The following is a 17,913-nucleotide window of genomic DNA, read 5'->3' on the forward strand; positions in this document are numbered from 1 at the left end:
CCCAGATGTTCCTGACGTGGGATATTTTAAGATGTTATTTATAAATACATTACATGTTATAATTTGAAATAAATACCCTTTTTACTTCAGTTTGTCTGAATGAGTTTCTGCTCTTTAGAATTAACTCTTCACTGGGATCAATAAAATTTCAAGAGAATACTTCATATTGAGAAATAACTCATGACAACATTAATTAAAAAAAATCAAAACACAAAATTTTACATTTCACTTTATCACAATATGTAAAAGTATATATACATACACCCACACATAGTAAAAACTAGAAAGAATTGATCTGGGTGATGGTTATACACATGCATACACATATAAAAATATATCAAGCTATATACTTAGGATCTGTGTTTAAGTTATACTGCAATAAAAATGTTTAAAACTAGAAGGAACTACATAAAGACATCAAAATACTAACAGCTTAAATCTGGATAGAAGAATTATGAGTCACTTATTTCTATACCTTTCTAAAATTTTTAAATTCCCTATAAGAAATATGTATTTTAAACTCAGTTTTATTTTTAGATAGACAAAAATACCATGATCTTCAAACATGTTTTTTCTAACCCTCAGATTCTATAATTTATGTACAGGTCCACAAGTGTTTTTGCACAAATGAATAAATCAGAGACCATGTTTTTTTTCGGGGTCACACCAGAGCTAAGCCCTCGGTAGTAAATTTTGCAAGATATAAACGACAAAGCTAGAGAACAGAACTTGTTCACTCTCCAGAGCCCCAAGGACACACCACAATCTGCTTCTCTCTTAAGGAACTGACCTTTTCTGCAGTTAAGTGGTTTACATTCCTGACTCCTCAGAAGACTATTAGCTCAAAGACAGCAATTGTACCTCACAGCTATGCAAACAAGTGTCCCATCACTAAGTTGGTCTTTCAGTAAGAGAAAGGTTTGTGGTAGCGGACTTTGGAGACAGGGAAAAAACAGGCTTCCAATTCTTGCTATATAATTCTTGCACATTATTTAAATTCTCTGCACTTTACGTCCCAAATCTATAAAATGGGGATAATGCCCTCTCACACCTGGCATTGAAGTGTACTCAATAAACAATAGATACTTATTAATTTAATTATCATCTATTATAACAAGGATGAAATGCTACTCTAACCCCACTTTCTTCCTGTGTTCCCTATGACCTACAGTGTCCTTGTCAGTGGGATGGCAGGCTAAGACTAGCACAAACGTAGATAGAACAAAGCTAACTGGTCCTTATGGAAACTGACTCAATGACCTTGGCCTCATTAAATGCACCACACTCATAACCAACTGAGCTAAGGAGCCCACAGAACTGGATCAGCAGACCAACAATCCTTCACAAAACACTAAATACCTTCCTAAAAGATAAAACCGTAAGTGCTTAAATACTACTTTCCACACAATAGAAATGCTGGGGAAAGAATGTGTTTCATATAGATGTTGTGAAAAAATTGGGCTAGGAGGGGCACCTGGGTGGCTGTTATTTAAGTGTCTGATTTCGGCTCAGGTCACGATCTTATGATTCCTGGGTTCGAGCCCCACACGGGGCTCTGTACTGACGGTTTGGAGCCTGCTTGGGGTTCTCTCTCTCTCCCTCTCTCTCTCTCTCTCTGCCCCTCTCCCACTCATGCTTTTTTCTCTCTCTCAAAATAAATAAGTAAACTTTAAAAAAATGGCCTAGGAGAAGAATATTAAACAACTCTAACAATGAAGGGATTAAATACTATTTGGACATATAGAACTTCAGAGTTAGCAAATTTAATGGATGTCAGTTTAGCAGTTGATATTTCTAGATATTTGTTTTGGTTTTCCCCAACAAGAGATTGTGATCCTAAGTCAAAAGAACTGGTTAAACAAATTAAAACCAGATTCATTTAAAAAAAAAAAAAAAAAATCAGGTTCATCTTAACTATTATAAAATTTAGCTTAAAAAAAATTTTTTAATGTTTATTTATTTTTTGAGAGAGAGACAGTGCAAGCAGAGGAAGGGCAGAGAGAGAGGAAGACACAGAACCAAAAGCAAGTTCCAGGCTCTAAGCTGTCAACGAAGACTCACATGGGGCTCGAACCACGAACCATGAGATCATGACCTAAGCTGAAGTCAGACACTTAACCAACTGAGCCACCCAAGTGCCCCTAAAATTCAGCTTTATAAATTAAAATTTATAAAACAATGGGAATGCAGTACAAAATGTCTCTTCCATCACCATCTTACTGCTACACCTGACTTTGGCCCTGGACTTTTTGAGTATGGGAAAACAATCAATACTATTCCTCTCTTCTACTGACCTCCACATTTCTTCACTTACTCAGCACTTAGAAAAGTTGTGGAAGCTTGGCTTGAATGCTAAAAGTTAAGTCCTATGCTTTATGTCAGGAAAAAAATGGAGAGGCGGCACCTGGTGGTTCAGTCAGCTAAGCATCTGACTTCTACTCAGGTCACAATCTCACGGTTTGTGGGTTCGAGCCCAGCATCAGGCTCTGTGCTGACAGCTCAGAGCCTGAAGCCTGCTTCAGATTCTGTGTCTCCCTCTCTCTCTGCCCCTTCCCTGCTCATGATCACTCTCTCGCTCTCAAAAATCAATAAACATTAAAAAAAAATCTGAATAGGCAGCCTCTATCATTTCATAATTAATAGAGCAAATCTTTTATCAAGCAACTATTATGTATAAGCACTGTCTTCTAAGAAATTTGTCTAGCTGACTCTCAGACAAAAGGAATTTGTAACATAGCTCTGTAATATTTTGTTTTGTTTGTTTATTTGTTTTGTTTATTTTGTTTATTTTTTTAAATTTCTATTTATTTATTTTGAGAGACAGAACACAAGCAGGGGAAGGACAGAGAGAGAGGAAGAATCCCAAGCAGGATCCACACCATCAGTGCAGAGTCTGACATGGGGCTTGAACTCACAAACTATAAGATCATGACCTGAGCCAAAAGCAAAAGTCTGACGCTTAACCAATTGAGCCACCCCAGTGCCCCAATATAACATTGCTCTGTAATGTTTTTTTATAATGACCTATAGTTTTTAGAATCAGCAAAAAAAAATAAGAAGAAATTTTTTAATGGTCATTGCCAAATAAAGACTTTGGGAAAAACAAGAAGAGACACCTAACTCACCTAAAATAAAATCTCTAGTTTCCTTCAACAATCTAACAATAATATCTATCTTCACAACTAGGCTAAAACAGGGTTGGGGGGCCATTATTTTAAAAGTACAAAAGCAAAAAGAGGAAAAGGGCATCAGAGACAACACAATGGGGAAAAGAACCAAATCCTTTGACATTCCTGGAAAGTAATTCTAAAGTATGATAATAAAAATGCATGTAATTTGTTATAAATTGGTTTTATTCACTTATGTTATAAATCATGGCTTATGATTATTATTTCTAAATCATCTCCTCATCTCTTCCTGCCTTTAAGAATTCTGAAACTTTCTTTGTTGTATCCCATCATACTCTTTCATTATACAGAATATGATAAACCGGGGCATGTAGGTGGCTCAGTTGGTTAAGTGTCCAACTCTTGGTTTTAGCTCAGGTCATGATCTCACGGTTCATGGGTTTGAGCCCCGCATCGGGCTATGCCCTGGCAGCACGGAGCCTGCTTGGGATTCTCTCTCTCCCTCTCTCTCTGCCCCTCCTCCACCCATGCTGTGTCTGTTTCTCTCAAAATAAATAAACTTAAAAAAAAAGCAGGGTGGGGGGCACTTGGGTGGCTCAGTCAGTTAAACATCAGACTCTGGCTTAGGTCATGATCTCACAGTTCATGGGTTCGAGCCCGGCATCAGGCTCTGTGCTGACAGCTCAGAGCCTGGAGCCTGCTTCAGATTCTGTGTCTCCCTCTCTCTGCCTTTCCCATGCTCTCACTCTCTCTCTCAAAAACAAAATAAACAATATAAATAAATAAAGAATGAATGAATGAATGAATGTGGTAAACCAAAAGTCACAGCCAGCACACAAACTACAACCACAAAATATACAAACTGCAGCCTCTACTGAGGGATTTCTGTGGCTAACAGATGCAAACCTTTTTTTTTTTTTTTTTTCAAAGAAAAGAAACCTCAGACAAAGAAGCATTAAACATCCTGAAATAGCCACACGAAAAAAGGGAGCTTCTTAGAAATAAAGCCTTGGTAACTACTTGATCTATGAAAAACATTTTCAGAACTGATTAAGAGTGGGGTAGACTTGAAAAAATATATATATAACAACCAGCCTTAACTACAATTCAGAAAATGAGTGACCTGATTCTTCTTCTGACAGAGCTCCTCTACTGCAGTGTGGGCTGGGGACTGAATTAAAGAGGCCAAATCATATAAAACTCTTGCTATTCAATGATTAAGCCATTGCTTCAGTTTTCCCAAATCTATGACTCAAAACAATAATCTCATCAATGGTGTGACAGGAGACAGAAGACCTGGATTCTAATAGTTCTTTCCAACTTGTTGGGTAACAATGGACCAAAATTTTTTTTTCGAGTGGCGCTGAAAAAATTAAAAAACTACTTAAAAGTACACTGCAAAACTATGAAGTCACTTGCAAATATTAATCATTACCATCTGCCACAAGTGGTGGCTAGACTATCTCTGATTTCTAGCTCTGACTTTTTAAATTCTATGACCAATATTAATGAATGCATGCTCATTTTTTAGTGTGTTGTGCCAACTAGAAATAGTTTAGAAGTCAAGGAATCCCACACTCACAGAGGAATGAAGCTTAACAAGAGGAACCTCCAAAGACCTTCTCCCTATTGAGGCCTCTCAGCACTCCATGAAACTCTATTTTAGACTAACTCAGCTAGCGGTCCCTGGTGGCTCAGTTGGTTAAGCATCCAACTCTTGGTTTTGGCTCAGGTCAAAATGTCAGTTCATGAACTCAAGCCCTATATCAGGCTCTGCACTGGTGGTGTGGAACCTGCTTGGGATTCTCTCCCTCTCCTTCTCCCTCTCCCCCTCCCCTGCTTGCTCTATCTCTCTCAAAATAAATAAATAAACTTAAAAAAAAAAAAAATAGACTAACCCAGTTAGTTCAGCCCATACAGTAGATAACAAACAGATGGCCTAGCAAAAGTCTGACCCGACTTACCCATCACACTAATGAACAAAAAAATATTACTAACCTGGCTCTCTTTAATAGGAAACTATGACAGATTCCATGGATCACCATCAAGCAAATATCTTAAGTATAATATCTGAGAAACCTGATAATCTAAACTATACCTATACCTGTTTCCATCTTACTTCATGGAGTCATATCTGAACCTCTGGGAGCATACTGAAAATGGCTTGAGTGCTGGCATATGCTCTCATTTTCTACCATAATAAGACTCTGTCACTCCTAAATTTACAGTTCAGGACTCCATATACTCCAAACTAAAATCAGTCATCACAGAACATCTGGAACACAGACATATGTCCAATATCTGCCTCACTTAGTAACTTTTGAGAACTAGGGGCACCTGGGTGGCTCAGTCAGTTGAGCATCCAACTTCAGCTGAGGTCATGATCTCACAGTTCGTGGGTTTGAGCCCAAGTCAGTCTCTGTGCTGACAACTGGGAGCCTGGAGCCTGCTGCACATTCTGTGTCTCCCTCTCTCTCTGTCCCTTCCCCACTCATGCTGTCTCTCTCTCAAAAATAAACAAACATTAAAAAAATTTTTTTAGTTAACTTTTGAGAACTCAGCTTAAAATCTAACAATAAAAGCCTATGTGTAAGCACTAAATTCCCTAAGAAGTTACCACCAGCTTCTAAAAAGTAAGTCTTTCACTCTTTTGCTGGATCCTATGCCATATCCAGCAGGTTCCCTCATGTGTACCTAGGTTTCTGAGAGACTTGTAAGACCTCTTGACAGTAATTCATATCCAGGGATAGCAACAGGGAATTAAGGAGCCAAGTCCAAGAATTCCGTCTGCCAGAGTCAGCCAGAAAACAAGCTTACAAAAGACATAAAACTGGAAATGGGTGTTGCCAAAGGACGCCTTAGGCAAAGAAAACTATTTCTAATCTAGGAAGGAAGAAAGGACCAAGCAGAGTCTAAGAGAATTTGGTTTAAGCACCAAACACTGTGACTCAGGATTTCCTTCTAAGAAGAGAAGAGTAAGGCTCTAATGCCATTCAAGCAAAATCCACTTACTTTCAGTGTGATCCTCCACACCTGAGGGAGTGCAAAGTGAGGTTCTGTTTAAAAATATACAGTCTTGGGGCACCTGGGTGGCTCAGTCGGTTGAGCCTCCGACTTTGGCTCAGGTCATGATCTCGCGGTTTGTTGAGTTCGAGCCCCGCGTCGGGCTCTGTGCTGACAGCTCGGAGCCTGGAGCCTGTTTCAGATTCTGTGTCTCCCTCTCTCTCTGACCCTCTCTGCTCATGCTCTGTCTCTCTCTCTCTGTCAAAGATAAATAAACATTTAAAAAAATTAAAAGAAAAATATACAGTCTCTACAACTAAATTTAGCATGTAATTTTAAACTGCCTTGGACTGCTCTGCTTTCTGTGTGTTAGTCTCTTCTCTTCACCTCTCCTTTATTCTACTTTAAAAAAGGAAATACATGACTAACTTAGGAAATCTCTTGTTATAGCAACCTTGACCTCTGTAAGTTATCAAAGATGCCTAAGGTAAGCTATCAGGATTTGAGTTTTGCTTCAGTTAGGAGTCTGGGATTCAGAGCAGAGAACCCTTTATACAATGACCATAAGAGAATCTGCACAGAATTGACAGACTGGTAGAGGGAAATAAAAATAAAATAAAAATTAGTTTGAGGCACCTGGGTGGCTCAATCGGTTAGGCTTCTGACTTCGGCTCAGGTCATGATCTCATGGTCCGTGAGTCCCACAATGGGCTCTGTGCTGACAGCTCAGAGCCTAGAACCTGCTTTGGATTCTATGTCTCCCTCTCTTTCTGCCTCTCCCCTGCTCACGCTCTGTCTCTCTTTCCTTCAAAAATAAATAAACCTTAAAAAAAAAAACTCGGGGCTGCCTGGGTGGCTCAGTCGGTTGAGCATCTGACTTCGGCTCAGGTCATGATCTCACAGCTCGAGAGTTCAAGCCCGTGTCGGGCTCTGTGCTGTCAGCTCAGAGCCTGGAGCCTGCTTCAGATTCTGTGTCTCCCTCTCTGTCTGCTCCTGACCCACTCATATTCTGTCTCTGTCTCTCTCAAAAATAAACATTAAAAATAAATAAATAAATAAATAAATAAATACCTCTAGATGGTTTTTAAATAAATAAATAAATAAGTAAGTAAGTAAAAATTAAAAAAATAAAAAATAAATAACTCGTATTGGCTCTCTGTTTGAACCTGGCTCATCAAACTTTTTACAGCCACTTCATCTCTGGAAAGAAATAGCCTTTTTTTTTTTTTTTTTTTTTTTAATATAAGATATCCTTCTTAGCCAGCATGCATATATAAATCAAAACTACAATGAGGTATCTTCACACCCACCAGGATGCCCATAATCAAAAATAAAGATAATAAGTGTTGGTGAAGACATGGAGAAAGTAGAATCTTCATACACTGCTAGTGGGAATGTAAACTGGTATAGTTGGTCTGGAAACCAGTCTGGCAATTTCTCAAAAGGTTAAACAGATGCCGTATGACCCAACAATTCCACTCACAGGTATATACCCAAGAGAAATGCAAATATATGTCCACACAAAAACAAGTACACAAATGTGGGGCACTTGGATGGCTTAGTTGGTAGAGCATATAACTCTTGATCTCAGAGTTGTGAGTTCAAGCCCCACACTGGGTGTGGGCCCTACTGAAATTAATTAATTAAAAAAAAATTTATACAAATGTTCACAGCATTATTCATAGTGATCAAAAACTATAAACAACTCAAATGCCCATCAACTGATGGATAAATAAAACATGGTATATTCATACAGCAGGATATTATTCAGCCATAAAAAGAAATAACATACCAATACATGCTACAACATGGATTAACCTTAAAAATGTACTAAATGAAAAAAGCCAGTCACAGAAGACCATATATGACTTCATTTATATGAAATGCCCAGAATAGGCAAATCTATAGATACCAAAAGTAGATTAGTGGTTGGCTAGGACTGAGAGAGAGTTGGAAGGAAATGGGGAGTGACTGTTAATGGGTATGGGCCTTGGGTGGGGAGGAGCACCAGTGATAAATAACTGACTACATTCATGATTGAGCAACTCTGTGAATATACTAAAAAATTACTCAATTATATATATATATATTTTTTTTTTAAGTTTAAGTAATCTCTACATCCAACATGAAGCTCAAACTCCCGACCCAGAGATGAAGAGCTGCATGCACTTCCAACTGAGCCAGCCAGGGATCCCTCAGTTGTACACTTTAAATAAGTGAATTATGTGGTAGATGAATTATATCTCAATGAAGTTGTTTATATATATGTTAAGGAGAGAGAACATATGCATACAAGTCATAAAACAAAACAAATGGAGCAAAATGTTAATCAGTGAATCTGGAAAAAGGATATGTTGAGATCTTTCTACTATTCATGTGAATGTTCAGTGTGAAATTATATGAAAAGAAAAAGCTAAAAAAAATAAGATATCTCTCATGAGAATCACACACAGTATTCTTTCTTAACATAAAACAGAAACCAGGGCACCTGGGTGGCTCAGTCGGTTGAGCGTCTGACTTCAGCTCAGGTCATGATCTCGTGGTCTGTGAGTTCGAGCCCTACATCGGGCTCTGTGCTGACAGCTCAGAGCCTGGAGCCTGCTTCGGATTCTGTGTCTCCCTCTCTCTCTGCCCCTACCCCACTCATGCTCTGTCTCTCTCTCTCTCTCTCTCTCTGTCAAAAATAAATAAACATTAAAAAAAAAAAATGAAACAGAAACCTGTACTAGAAAAACTGACATAATGTCTGCTCCTGCCCCTGCCAAACAAATATTTTACTTGTCTTTTTATTTGTCCCCTCTACTCAATGGATTGCTTCAAAGCATCACTCAAGTAGCAGAAAAGAAGAATGAAATGTGGCAAGGGAGAAAAATATTCTTTCTCAGGTCCTCAGTTTCTTCATCTGTAAAATCATAAGGTTATATAATCTCTTGAAGAGTGCTTCCATGTTTGACATGCCATGATTCTTAATGTTCTAAATTCATTGCTCAATATGGTTAAGGAGGAGTATGATCTCACCAGGCCTCTGACCTTCCTAGTCAGTAAACATTTTTTCCTCTCTTCAAACGGTGACATTAAGAGATGATTTCAGTGTATTCTCAGTGTTCTAAATAGGCTCATACAGGATACTGGCCAGTCTCATTTCTATATTCCCAAGCCCTTCTCCTCAATTCTTGGCAGGATACTGGCCAGTCTCATTTCTATATTCCCAAGCCCTTCTCAATTCTTGGCAAAGTCCTTTGCTCAGAGCCTGGGACAACTGGAGTAGTGGATGCAAGAACCAAGAAAACTTACATCTCAACGCTGGGCACAGGTAGTTCAGAGGAACTTAAAAAAGGTAAAAAACAGGTCGCAAGTATTCTGGAATCTTAATTCTCACTCAGAAACAGGGAAAGTAAACTCAGGAATCCTATCTCATGGTAAGCCTTCTCCTGCAGTCAGTGGTGGTGACCATAAGAAGAAAAGGGAGAAACAAAGATGCCCAGGACACCCATCCATCAAAGGATAAGAGTGGGAATGGACTCTACTGCCATCTGCCTCCCCACTTAGGCTGGGCCAACAGTAATGAGAACATAGATTGAAAGCAATTCTTACAGATTTGCTTATCTATCCGACAAGCTCAAAAAGCCAACAAGCAGATACTATTTCCTAAAGTTGGCTAGACTTAGAATTCATTCATTGATTACCTTCCTCTCTTCACAACCCAAAATACTTCCTCAACTAACCAGAAAGAAAACAATTTTCTTACCTTCCTCAGTTCCCTGCACAACAAGTAACTAAATGACTTGCCTAAATACTTAAATCTGCAAAAAAGGGGAAGAGGTGACAGGGAGAGACTCCTATAAAATCCAATGATTTGAGTTTATATTCAACACAGCAAGCTCTATGGTTATTGTTGCAACCAGAGATTGAATCTAAGCTCTCTGCTTATTGTTGCAACCAGAGAATGAATCTTAATCCTTCTCCACAAAACTAAGGAACACTGAATGTCTTTGATTTGCTTGTTCAGGATTCACTTTTTTAAAAGCATAGAAGCTATGTGAGGTATAGAACTTAATTTGCCTGGAGAGAATATAGACTCCTCATACCTCCCTAAAGAACCTGGGTACAGTTCACAATTTACTATAGTTTCACTTACTATGACATCATCAGTTTGGGAGCTATAAGGCTCGCTAAGGAGAGAAAATACACCCTGGAGAGTCTCAATACTGACCTGCATAGAGCTATTTGTATTCTGTTTTATTTTATTCAGATTCCCTCTGGGTAGTCCAGATTCCCCTACCAACTCACCAGAAATGAAATGAAGGAAAAAAGAAATCCTTCAATCAGTGCCTATTCGAACAAAGGCCACCTACTGAATAAATGGTCTTGGCATTCCACTACTGCAACCACATTTAAAAAGACAAATACCCTTCCTTCACACATTTTATACAATTGATCGCCTTTTCTTTATTCTCCCAAGCTTTCACAGGGACATAATTTTAGCTTGCTGAAAAAACAGATAATTAACAGATATTCGCTAAAAGAAAAGTAACGTTTTTGAGGGTCTACTTGATGAGATGCTTTTTATTTACTTTACCTGTTTTATACATGAAGATGCCAGCAGTTACCTAAATTGCCGCTAGTCACCAAGATAGCCAATGTATTGCAGAGGGGGAATGATTAACCGCAAAATCCATGCTCTAACAAATCACTTCCCGGCTTCATTCTTATGCTTTATCATTTGCAAACCATTCTCTTTATTTTCTAAAATCAAGTTTCTATATAATTTAATAGTCACTGAAAAGCACAGTATAAAAATAACACTTGTTTATTCCACCACTTTAAAGTTTCTTTCACTGGAGACAACTTTGTTATTTTTATTCTTTCTCAACATGTTTGCGTTTTCTAAAGACCCAGCCAGGCAGAGATGCAGCTTAGTGTAAGGAGCACTGAACCAAAAGTCAGCCAATTAAGTAACAGGATGTAGGCTCTACTGTCCTTCCTGGGGCTCATTTTCCTCTCTGAGGTCCCTCCCCACTCCAACATCATGAACTGAATTCCAACAACTACATCATAAAGTCAAAAATTTAATAAATACGAAACAGAGATGAAAAATTAGCATCTTTATTATAAGAATTTAAAGACCTAAAAGAGTGAACTTGAAACACTAAAGCAACCCCAACAAAAGGCCTAGTATTAACGGCATTACTGCTTCATGATATTCTTTTCCATCTGCTATAAATTTGAGAAAATAATATTTGTTTTGACCTTGATAAAAGTCATCAATTTATCATGTTTTTTAAAAGATGATCTATTTTTGTCACTTGAAGTATGCACCTAATTTTTTTTTTTTTTCATAAGAAACATAGAAATTTTTCTGGTGACAAAAATAAACAAACGGGTGCCTGGGTGGCTCAGTCAGTTGAGCCTCCAACGTTGGCTCAGGTCATGATCTCACTGTTGGTGAGTTCGAGCCCCTCATCAGGCTCTGTGCTCACATCTCAGAACCTGGAGCCTGCTTCAGATTCTGTGTCTTCCTCTCTCTCTGCCCCTCCCCCGCTCGTGTTCTGTCTCTCTCAAAAATAAATAACATAAAAAAAATGTTTTAATTAAAAAAAATTAAAAAATAAACCAACAACCCTGTCCCATTATCTCTGAAACAAAGTAAAATTAGTCAACAGCATAATCTCAGGAAACTTAAGTGAATACATCATGACAGAGCACTGGAAAGGGGGTATCCCCTCTCAAGTCAGGATGACAACAACAAACCTCCACTCACATGACACCTACAAACTGGACACTCCAGACAAAAACTTTTTCAAAACTGTTGCAATTCAAAGGCTCCAATGACAGTGCAGTGGAATTCATGGGGATTTTACAATTATGACATTCTTCTGCAATTCTTACCAAATCTGATCTGGGCCCCATCTTCGCTCCCCTACCACTTCCTCTTTGAAAGATGACTTGAGAAGCCTAACGACCCAACCCAGACTCTCCCACTAGGTTGCTGCGCTTTTATTCACAAATGACACTGATCTCATAAAAGGCCACCAATTACTTTTCATAAAAAGAGGCACAGCCTCGGGGTAGAGGACCTTCTAGAACTAAGAGAGTTCTTACCCTTCTTCGTGTGGCTCAACTTCACTTCATGGCTCAACTTTACTTCATGTCCTATCAAACAGGGGGCCCATCCCAGGGCTGGTTTTGAGGAACTGGCTTCTTGGGAAGGGGCCAGAAAAACTCACCAAGTTTCTGTTTTGCTCTCCTTGGTTTTTTTAAAAGTCTGGGTAGAATTTACTTGCACTAATCGTGAAATACCTTCTTCCCTCACCTAACGGGTGTTCGAGAACAAGCTTACCTTTATCTTGTACTAAGTCACTCTACCTTCACCAGACAGATCACACAACGCTTCCCTCTCCTCCTCGTCCCCTACTACAGGACAACGCGCAGAGAAGCAGAGGGGCCGTTCGGACACCTCGCGGCTCAAAGCCTCTAACCTCGCTTCCCCACCTCCAGCCCGATGCCCCCTTCCTCCGCGCCAGCCGTGGGTCCTGCGGACCGGCCCTCGCCCAGATCCCGGGACAAAGCGGGGAGGTTTCCTCGAGGGTCCCGGGCCGCAGTGGGCGCAGGGAGGCAGCACGGGGCTCCGCGCGCACTCACCCGACAGCTCGTCCGGCTCCAGCCCGGTCTCGGTGTCCAGCCCGCAGATGACAAAGTAGTCGGCGAAACGACTGGGCGCCGAGCCCCCTCCGCCGCCGCCGCCGCCGCTCATGGCGCCGGGGCCGAGCCGGGCCGGGCCGTGCGGAGTGCGGAGCCCCCGCACCAGGGCGCCCGCCCGTCCGCCCTCAGGCTGCCCCTCCCGCCGCCGCCGCTACCGCGGCTCGGGCCGCCGCCCCCGGCCCTGGCCCGGTCCCCGCGGCCGCCGCGGCTGCCGTGACGGGTCAGGGGGGCACCGGGCCGCCCCGCGCCGCATCCTGGACGCCTTCCTCTCTGCGCCGCCGCCGCTGCCGCCCGCCGAGAGCTCCGCGACCCGAGCGAGCTTGGAGAAGGGCGGAAAGCGCTGAGGAGAGAGCCCCCACCGCGACCCCCTCCCGCCGCGCCTGCGCAGGCGCCGTCGGGGAGGGGGGCGGGAGCCTGGCGGAAAGGATGACGTGATGCTCTTCGGGCCCGGAGGGCGGCAGCTTCCCAGGCGGCAGCCGCAGCGCCGCCGGCCACTGCCGGGTCGCCGGCAACCGCTACCTTCTACAGGCTGCGACTCCTTTTGAGAGGATAAGGAGGTGAGGGATGAGTGGGCGCATCCTGCAGAGCCGAGAGCCTGGCCCACGTTCTGTCCCCCCACCTCTTCCTCCTACTTGGCGGTCCAGACGTCTCCTCCTTAACCGGCCCTGTCACAGGAATGGGGTCGCAAGACTGAGCTCAACACCCCACCTGGTCCCATCTCCAGACTAGACCTAGACCCCAGATAGCGTCTTCTCCCTGCCCCTGCTCCCTGGCTTCCGTGCCCTGCCCTTTCCTCGGGCAGGAGAGCTGAAGATGCCCCCTCTTGGTGGAGATGGATCAGCCAGTCCAGTATTTACCCTTGTTTTACAAATGGGGAAAACTAAGGCTCAGAAAGAAGCAAAGACTTCCCCCCAACTTTATATAGAGTCTAAGAGACAAAACCCGGACTAGAATCCTGGGCTCGCTGCCAGCTCCCAACTCCCTCACCCACCACCTCATCCAGGCCTTTTCCCATGCACCAGGCTGTTCTCATCTCTCTCCTAGGGCCTCCAGAGGCCCCAGCCACTTAGGAGCTCCCTTTCTACTTATGAGAAATCTCAGATCCATCTCTGAGCTGGTCCTCCTGAGAAAAAGTGGGGGATGAGGAGGAGAGAAACTTGCTTCTTGCTCCTTGTCTTGGGACCCTCTGATTTGGTTCCCGTAGAAGGTAGGCAGGAAACTGGAGATCAGAAGCCAGGAAGGTAATATAGTATCTTGGTTACCACCATGGGCTCTAGAAACAGAATGCTCAGATTTGAATCCTGTCTTTGTCATTTACTCTGTGACCTTGGGCACTCTCCAGGTGCCAGCCATCATGTTTTTGTGAAGATTACATAAGATAAATGTGCAAACAGGTAAAATGGTCATAATAGTGCCTGGAACATGAAAAGCACTCCATAATTATTATAAATTATTATTCCAGCAAAAGGTTTGATCTGGCAGGCTGCTACTAAGAACTCTGGAAGGCAGCTGGTTTCCCCAAGGACTAACCCTGGGCTCTCTCCTGGGTTCTCTCCTGGGTACTTCTCTCAAGCATTGGTTGCCTTGGGGAGGGTGGCCTGGAGGTCACAACCAACATCACTGGGAACCATAGCACCTGCCCCTCCCTGTATGTAACCTGGCTGAACTGAGGGGACAAAAAGTGGGGAGGAGAAAGTAGCTTCACAAAGTTTATTCAGGATGATATGAATAATCCTCCCCCATCCTGTATGTTGGAGACACAGACAGTAGAGGGGGATTAGGGAGCTAAATAATTACAAGGCATCTGGGCATCTCCCCAGGTTGGGAGATGGTCAGGGAAGGTTTCCAGAAGGAGGTATAATGTGACCTGAGTTCCAGAGGATCAAAAGGAACTTCTCAGGTAAAAAGGGAGAGAAAGAAGATGTTTCAGGAAGCATGGGCAACAACAGGGAGTGACAGATTAAAATGGTACATTCAGGCAACAGCAAGTAATTCATTTTAATGGGAAATGGAGAATTAAAGGGGGATGAAACCAGGGAAAGAGAAGAGGGACAGAGCAGGAAAGTCTTCAAATGCCAGGCTAGAGAATTTACTCTGTGAAGTGTGTGTGAGGAATGGTAACTTAGAGGAATTTAAGCTGAAGAATGACAAGATCTGACTGACATCTTAAAATGATTACTGAGGGCGATATGGAAAAAGACTTGAAAAAAAGCTTAAATGTCCTCAGTTTAAAAGTCCAGAGACTTTTGGGGCTCCTGGATGGTTCAGTTGGTTAGGAGTTGGTGAGTTGGTCAGTTTGAGCCCCGCGTCAAGCTCTGTGCTGACAGTTCAGAGCCTGGAGCCTGCTTCGGATTCTGTGTCTCCCTCTCTCTCTGCCCCTTCCCAGCTTGCGTGCTCTCTCTAGTCCAGAGACTTTTTATCCAATGCATCCAAGACAATCAGGTGCTGGGAGATCTCTCACACCAAGTCAACTCATAAAACACAAATTCAAAACAAAACCCCAACTGTATTAATTTGCCTTGGGAAATGTAACTGCTCAGAGGCCCAGAATACTCAATTGTAAAGTGATCTCCTTCCCAATAGGAAATATGTTTGGCAGAGTGATTGCTTCTATTGAGAGTCAGAGAGAAAACAAAGCTGGATGTTCTTTAGATTTAGTGTTTAAATCCCCACTCCTGCTTTTACTAGCTGTGTGAACTGAGGCACATCAATTAACCTCTCTGGAGTAAGAATAATCATTCTTAACCTTTTTCACAAGATTGATTTGAAGATTATTAAATTAATTTTTAAAAATCAATGAAAAAAGAAATTTCAGATATCTGGGACATAATACATTCTTAATAAGTAGCATTCCAGGGCACCCATTTCATAATGAAGGACATTAGAGAGAGCAAGTGAACATGTAAGGGAAGGTAATTCCAGGAAAGGGCAGGAGGCAGAAGTGTGCCTGGAGTGTTCAAGGAGCTATAAGAAGCCTAAGGTGGCTGGGAAGGGTTGGGGTGGGAAGAGCGGTAGAAGATGGTAAAAGTTGTGGAGTTACCTTGTAGCTCAAAAAATCATGTTTCCCCTTAACACAGTGTGTGGCATTGTCCCTAGGAAACAACTGTCTGCTCATGGCAACATTTCCCAGTCCCACTTGCATCTAGATGTGGCCATGTGACTAGTTCTTACCAATGGAATATGTGCAGGAATTTATGTGTGTCACTGCTGGGTCAGTGTATTTAAGAAGTAAATGAGGCTTCAGTCTCTCTTGTAGGCTTTTCACCAGCTAGAAGAATTCTGAGGTTCTAAGGAAAGGTGAAACAGAAGACAGAAGGAGCCTAGATCTCTGAATCAAGCATGTAGAGGAAAGGCTCCAGAACAAAAATCAACTTGAGATGTATTAAGAAGTTATAAATGTCATGAACAAAAGTTTAAATCTTCTAAAGATAATATTAACAAATACATTTCTAACCTCTGGGTAGGGACTTTGTAAACAAGTTACAGAAAGCACTATCCATAATATAAAAGATTGAGGGGCACCTGGGTGGCTCAGTCAGTTGAGTATCTGACTCCTGATTTCTACTCAGGTCATGATCCCAGGGTTGTGGGATCGAGCCCCTTGTTGGGCTCTGCACTGAGCATGGAGACTGCTTGTGATTCTCTCTCTCCCTCTGCCCCTCTCCCCCACTCACGTTCTCTCCAAATAAATAAACTTTATATATATCTCCAAGGCACTGTTTTAAGCACTTTATGTATATTAACTCTGCCTAGAACTTGTCCCTGAACTCAAGATTTGTATATCTAACTGACTTCTAAACATCTCAGTTTGGAGGTCTAAAAGGCATTTCATATTCCAAATTGTATTTCTGATTTGTCTCCATGATGCTGCCCCTTCCACACTCTTTCCCCATATAAGCAAATGGAAACCCCATTCTTTCAGCTCATGCAAAAACCTTACACTCATTCTTGATTTCTCTCTCTCTCTCTCTCTCTCTCTCCACACACACATTAGAAAGTTCTCTTAGTTACAGAAAATAATGATTAAAGCATAGCACAATGCTTTCTAACTTATAATCCCTTTAAAATTGTCTGGCTCAGAAAATTATAAAAGGAAACTGAAAAAAGAACAAGCTACTGAAAGTGTGAAACATTCTGGTTATATGAAATCCAAAAAATTACTAAGCATATTTCAAAAATACTTTGGAACTTTATAAGTTACCTCTACTTTTAATGAATGTTGCTAGATAATGATATCAATAGTGGAAAAACTGGGAAATAAAAACAAATTCACATTGAATAAAACACAATGATATATACAATGAGTGTAATAAATCCCTCATTTTAATATAAAAAATATACCATTTTTATTAATAAATCAGTTCTTTTTGCTTGATATATATCTATTTAATAATTTATTTTTTTAGGTAAGTTCTGTGCCCAATATGGGGCTTGAACTCATGACCCCAAAATCAGAGTCACATGCTCTACTGACTGAACTAGCCAGGCACACCTCAACAAGTATTTTAAACTAGTTTGAAGGGTGGGAATGCAAGCTGGTGCAGCCACTCTGGAGAACAGTATGGAGGTTCCTCAAAAAACTAAAAACAGAACTACCCTACGACCCAGCAATTGCACTACTAGGCATTTATCCAAGGGATACAGGTGTGCTGTTTCGAAGGGACACATGTACCCGCATGTTTATAGCAGCACTATCAACAATAGCCAAAGTATGGAAAGATAGATGGATATTGGTTAAAGAAGATGTGATATATATATATATATGTGTATATATATATATATATATATATACACATATATATATATATATATATATATACATATATACTACTCGGCAATCAAAAAGAAGGAAATCTTGCCATTTGCAACTACGTGGATGGAACTGGAGGGTATTATGCTAAGTGAAATTAGTCAGAGAAAGACAAAAATCATATGATTTCACTCATATGAGGACTTTAAGAGACAAAACAGATGAACATAGAGAAGGGAAATAAAAATAATATAAAAACAGGGAGGGGGACAAAACAGAAGAGACTCATAAATATGGAGAACAAACTGAGGGTTACTGGAGGGGTTGTGG

At 41.2% G+C, this 17,913-nt stretch overlaps 1 protein-coding gene across 3 annotated transcripts in view; it reads right to left on the reverse strand.

Moving 5' to 3' along the window:
• The window catches only part of DENND5A (DENN domain containing 5A), a 119,126-nt gene extending 106,179 nt beyond the window's left edge, over positions 1 to 12,947 (reverse strand). The window contains exon 1 of one of the 3 annotated variants that reach the window (XM_042904571.1): positions 12,774 to 12,941. In XM_042904571.1, coding sequence (XP_042760505.1) covers positions 12,774 to 12,885 — 112 coding nt within the window. In that variant the 5' untranslated portion in view covers positions 12,886 to 12,941. Of the gene's footprint in view, positions 1 to 12,773 lie in introns of all 3 variants that reach the window. The other 2 variants (XM_042904569.1, XM_042904570.1) reach the window with 2 other exon arrangements.
• Positions 12,948 to 17,913: the final 4,966 nt, after the last annotated feature.

Source organism: Panthera leo, chromosome D1 (genome assembly GCF_018350215.1).
Source record: "Panthera leo isolate Ple1 chromosome D1, P.leo_Ple1_pat1.1, whole genome shotgun sequence".
NCBI lineage: Eukaryota > Metazoa > Chordata > Mammalia > Carnivora > Felidae > Panthera > Panthera leo.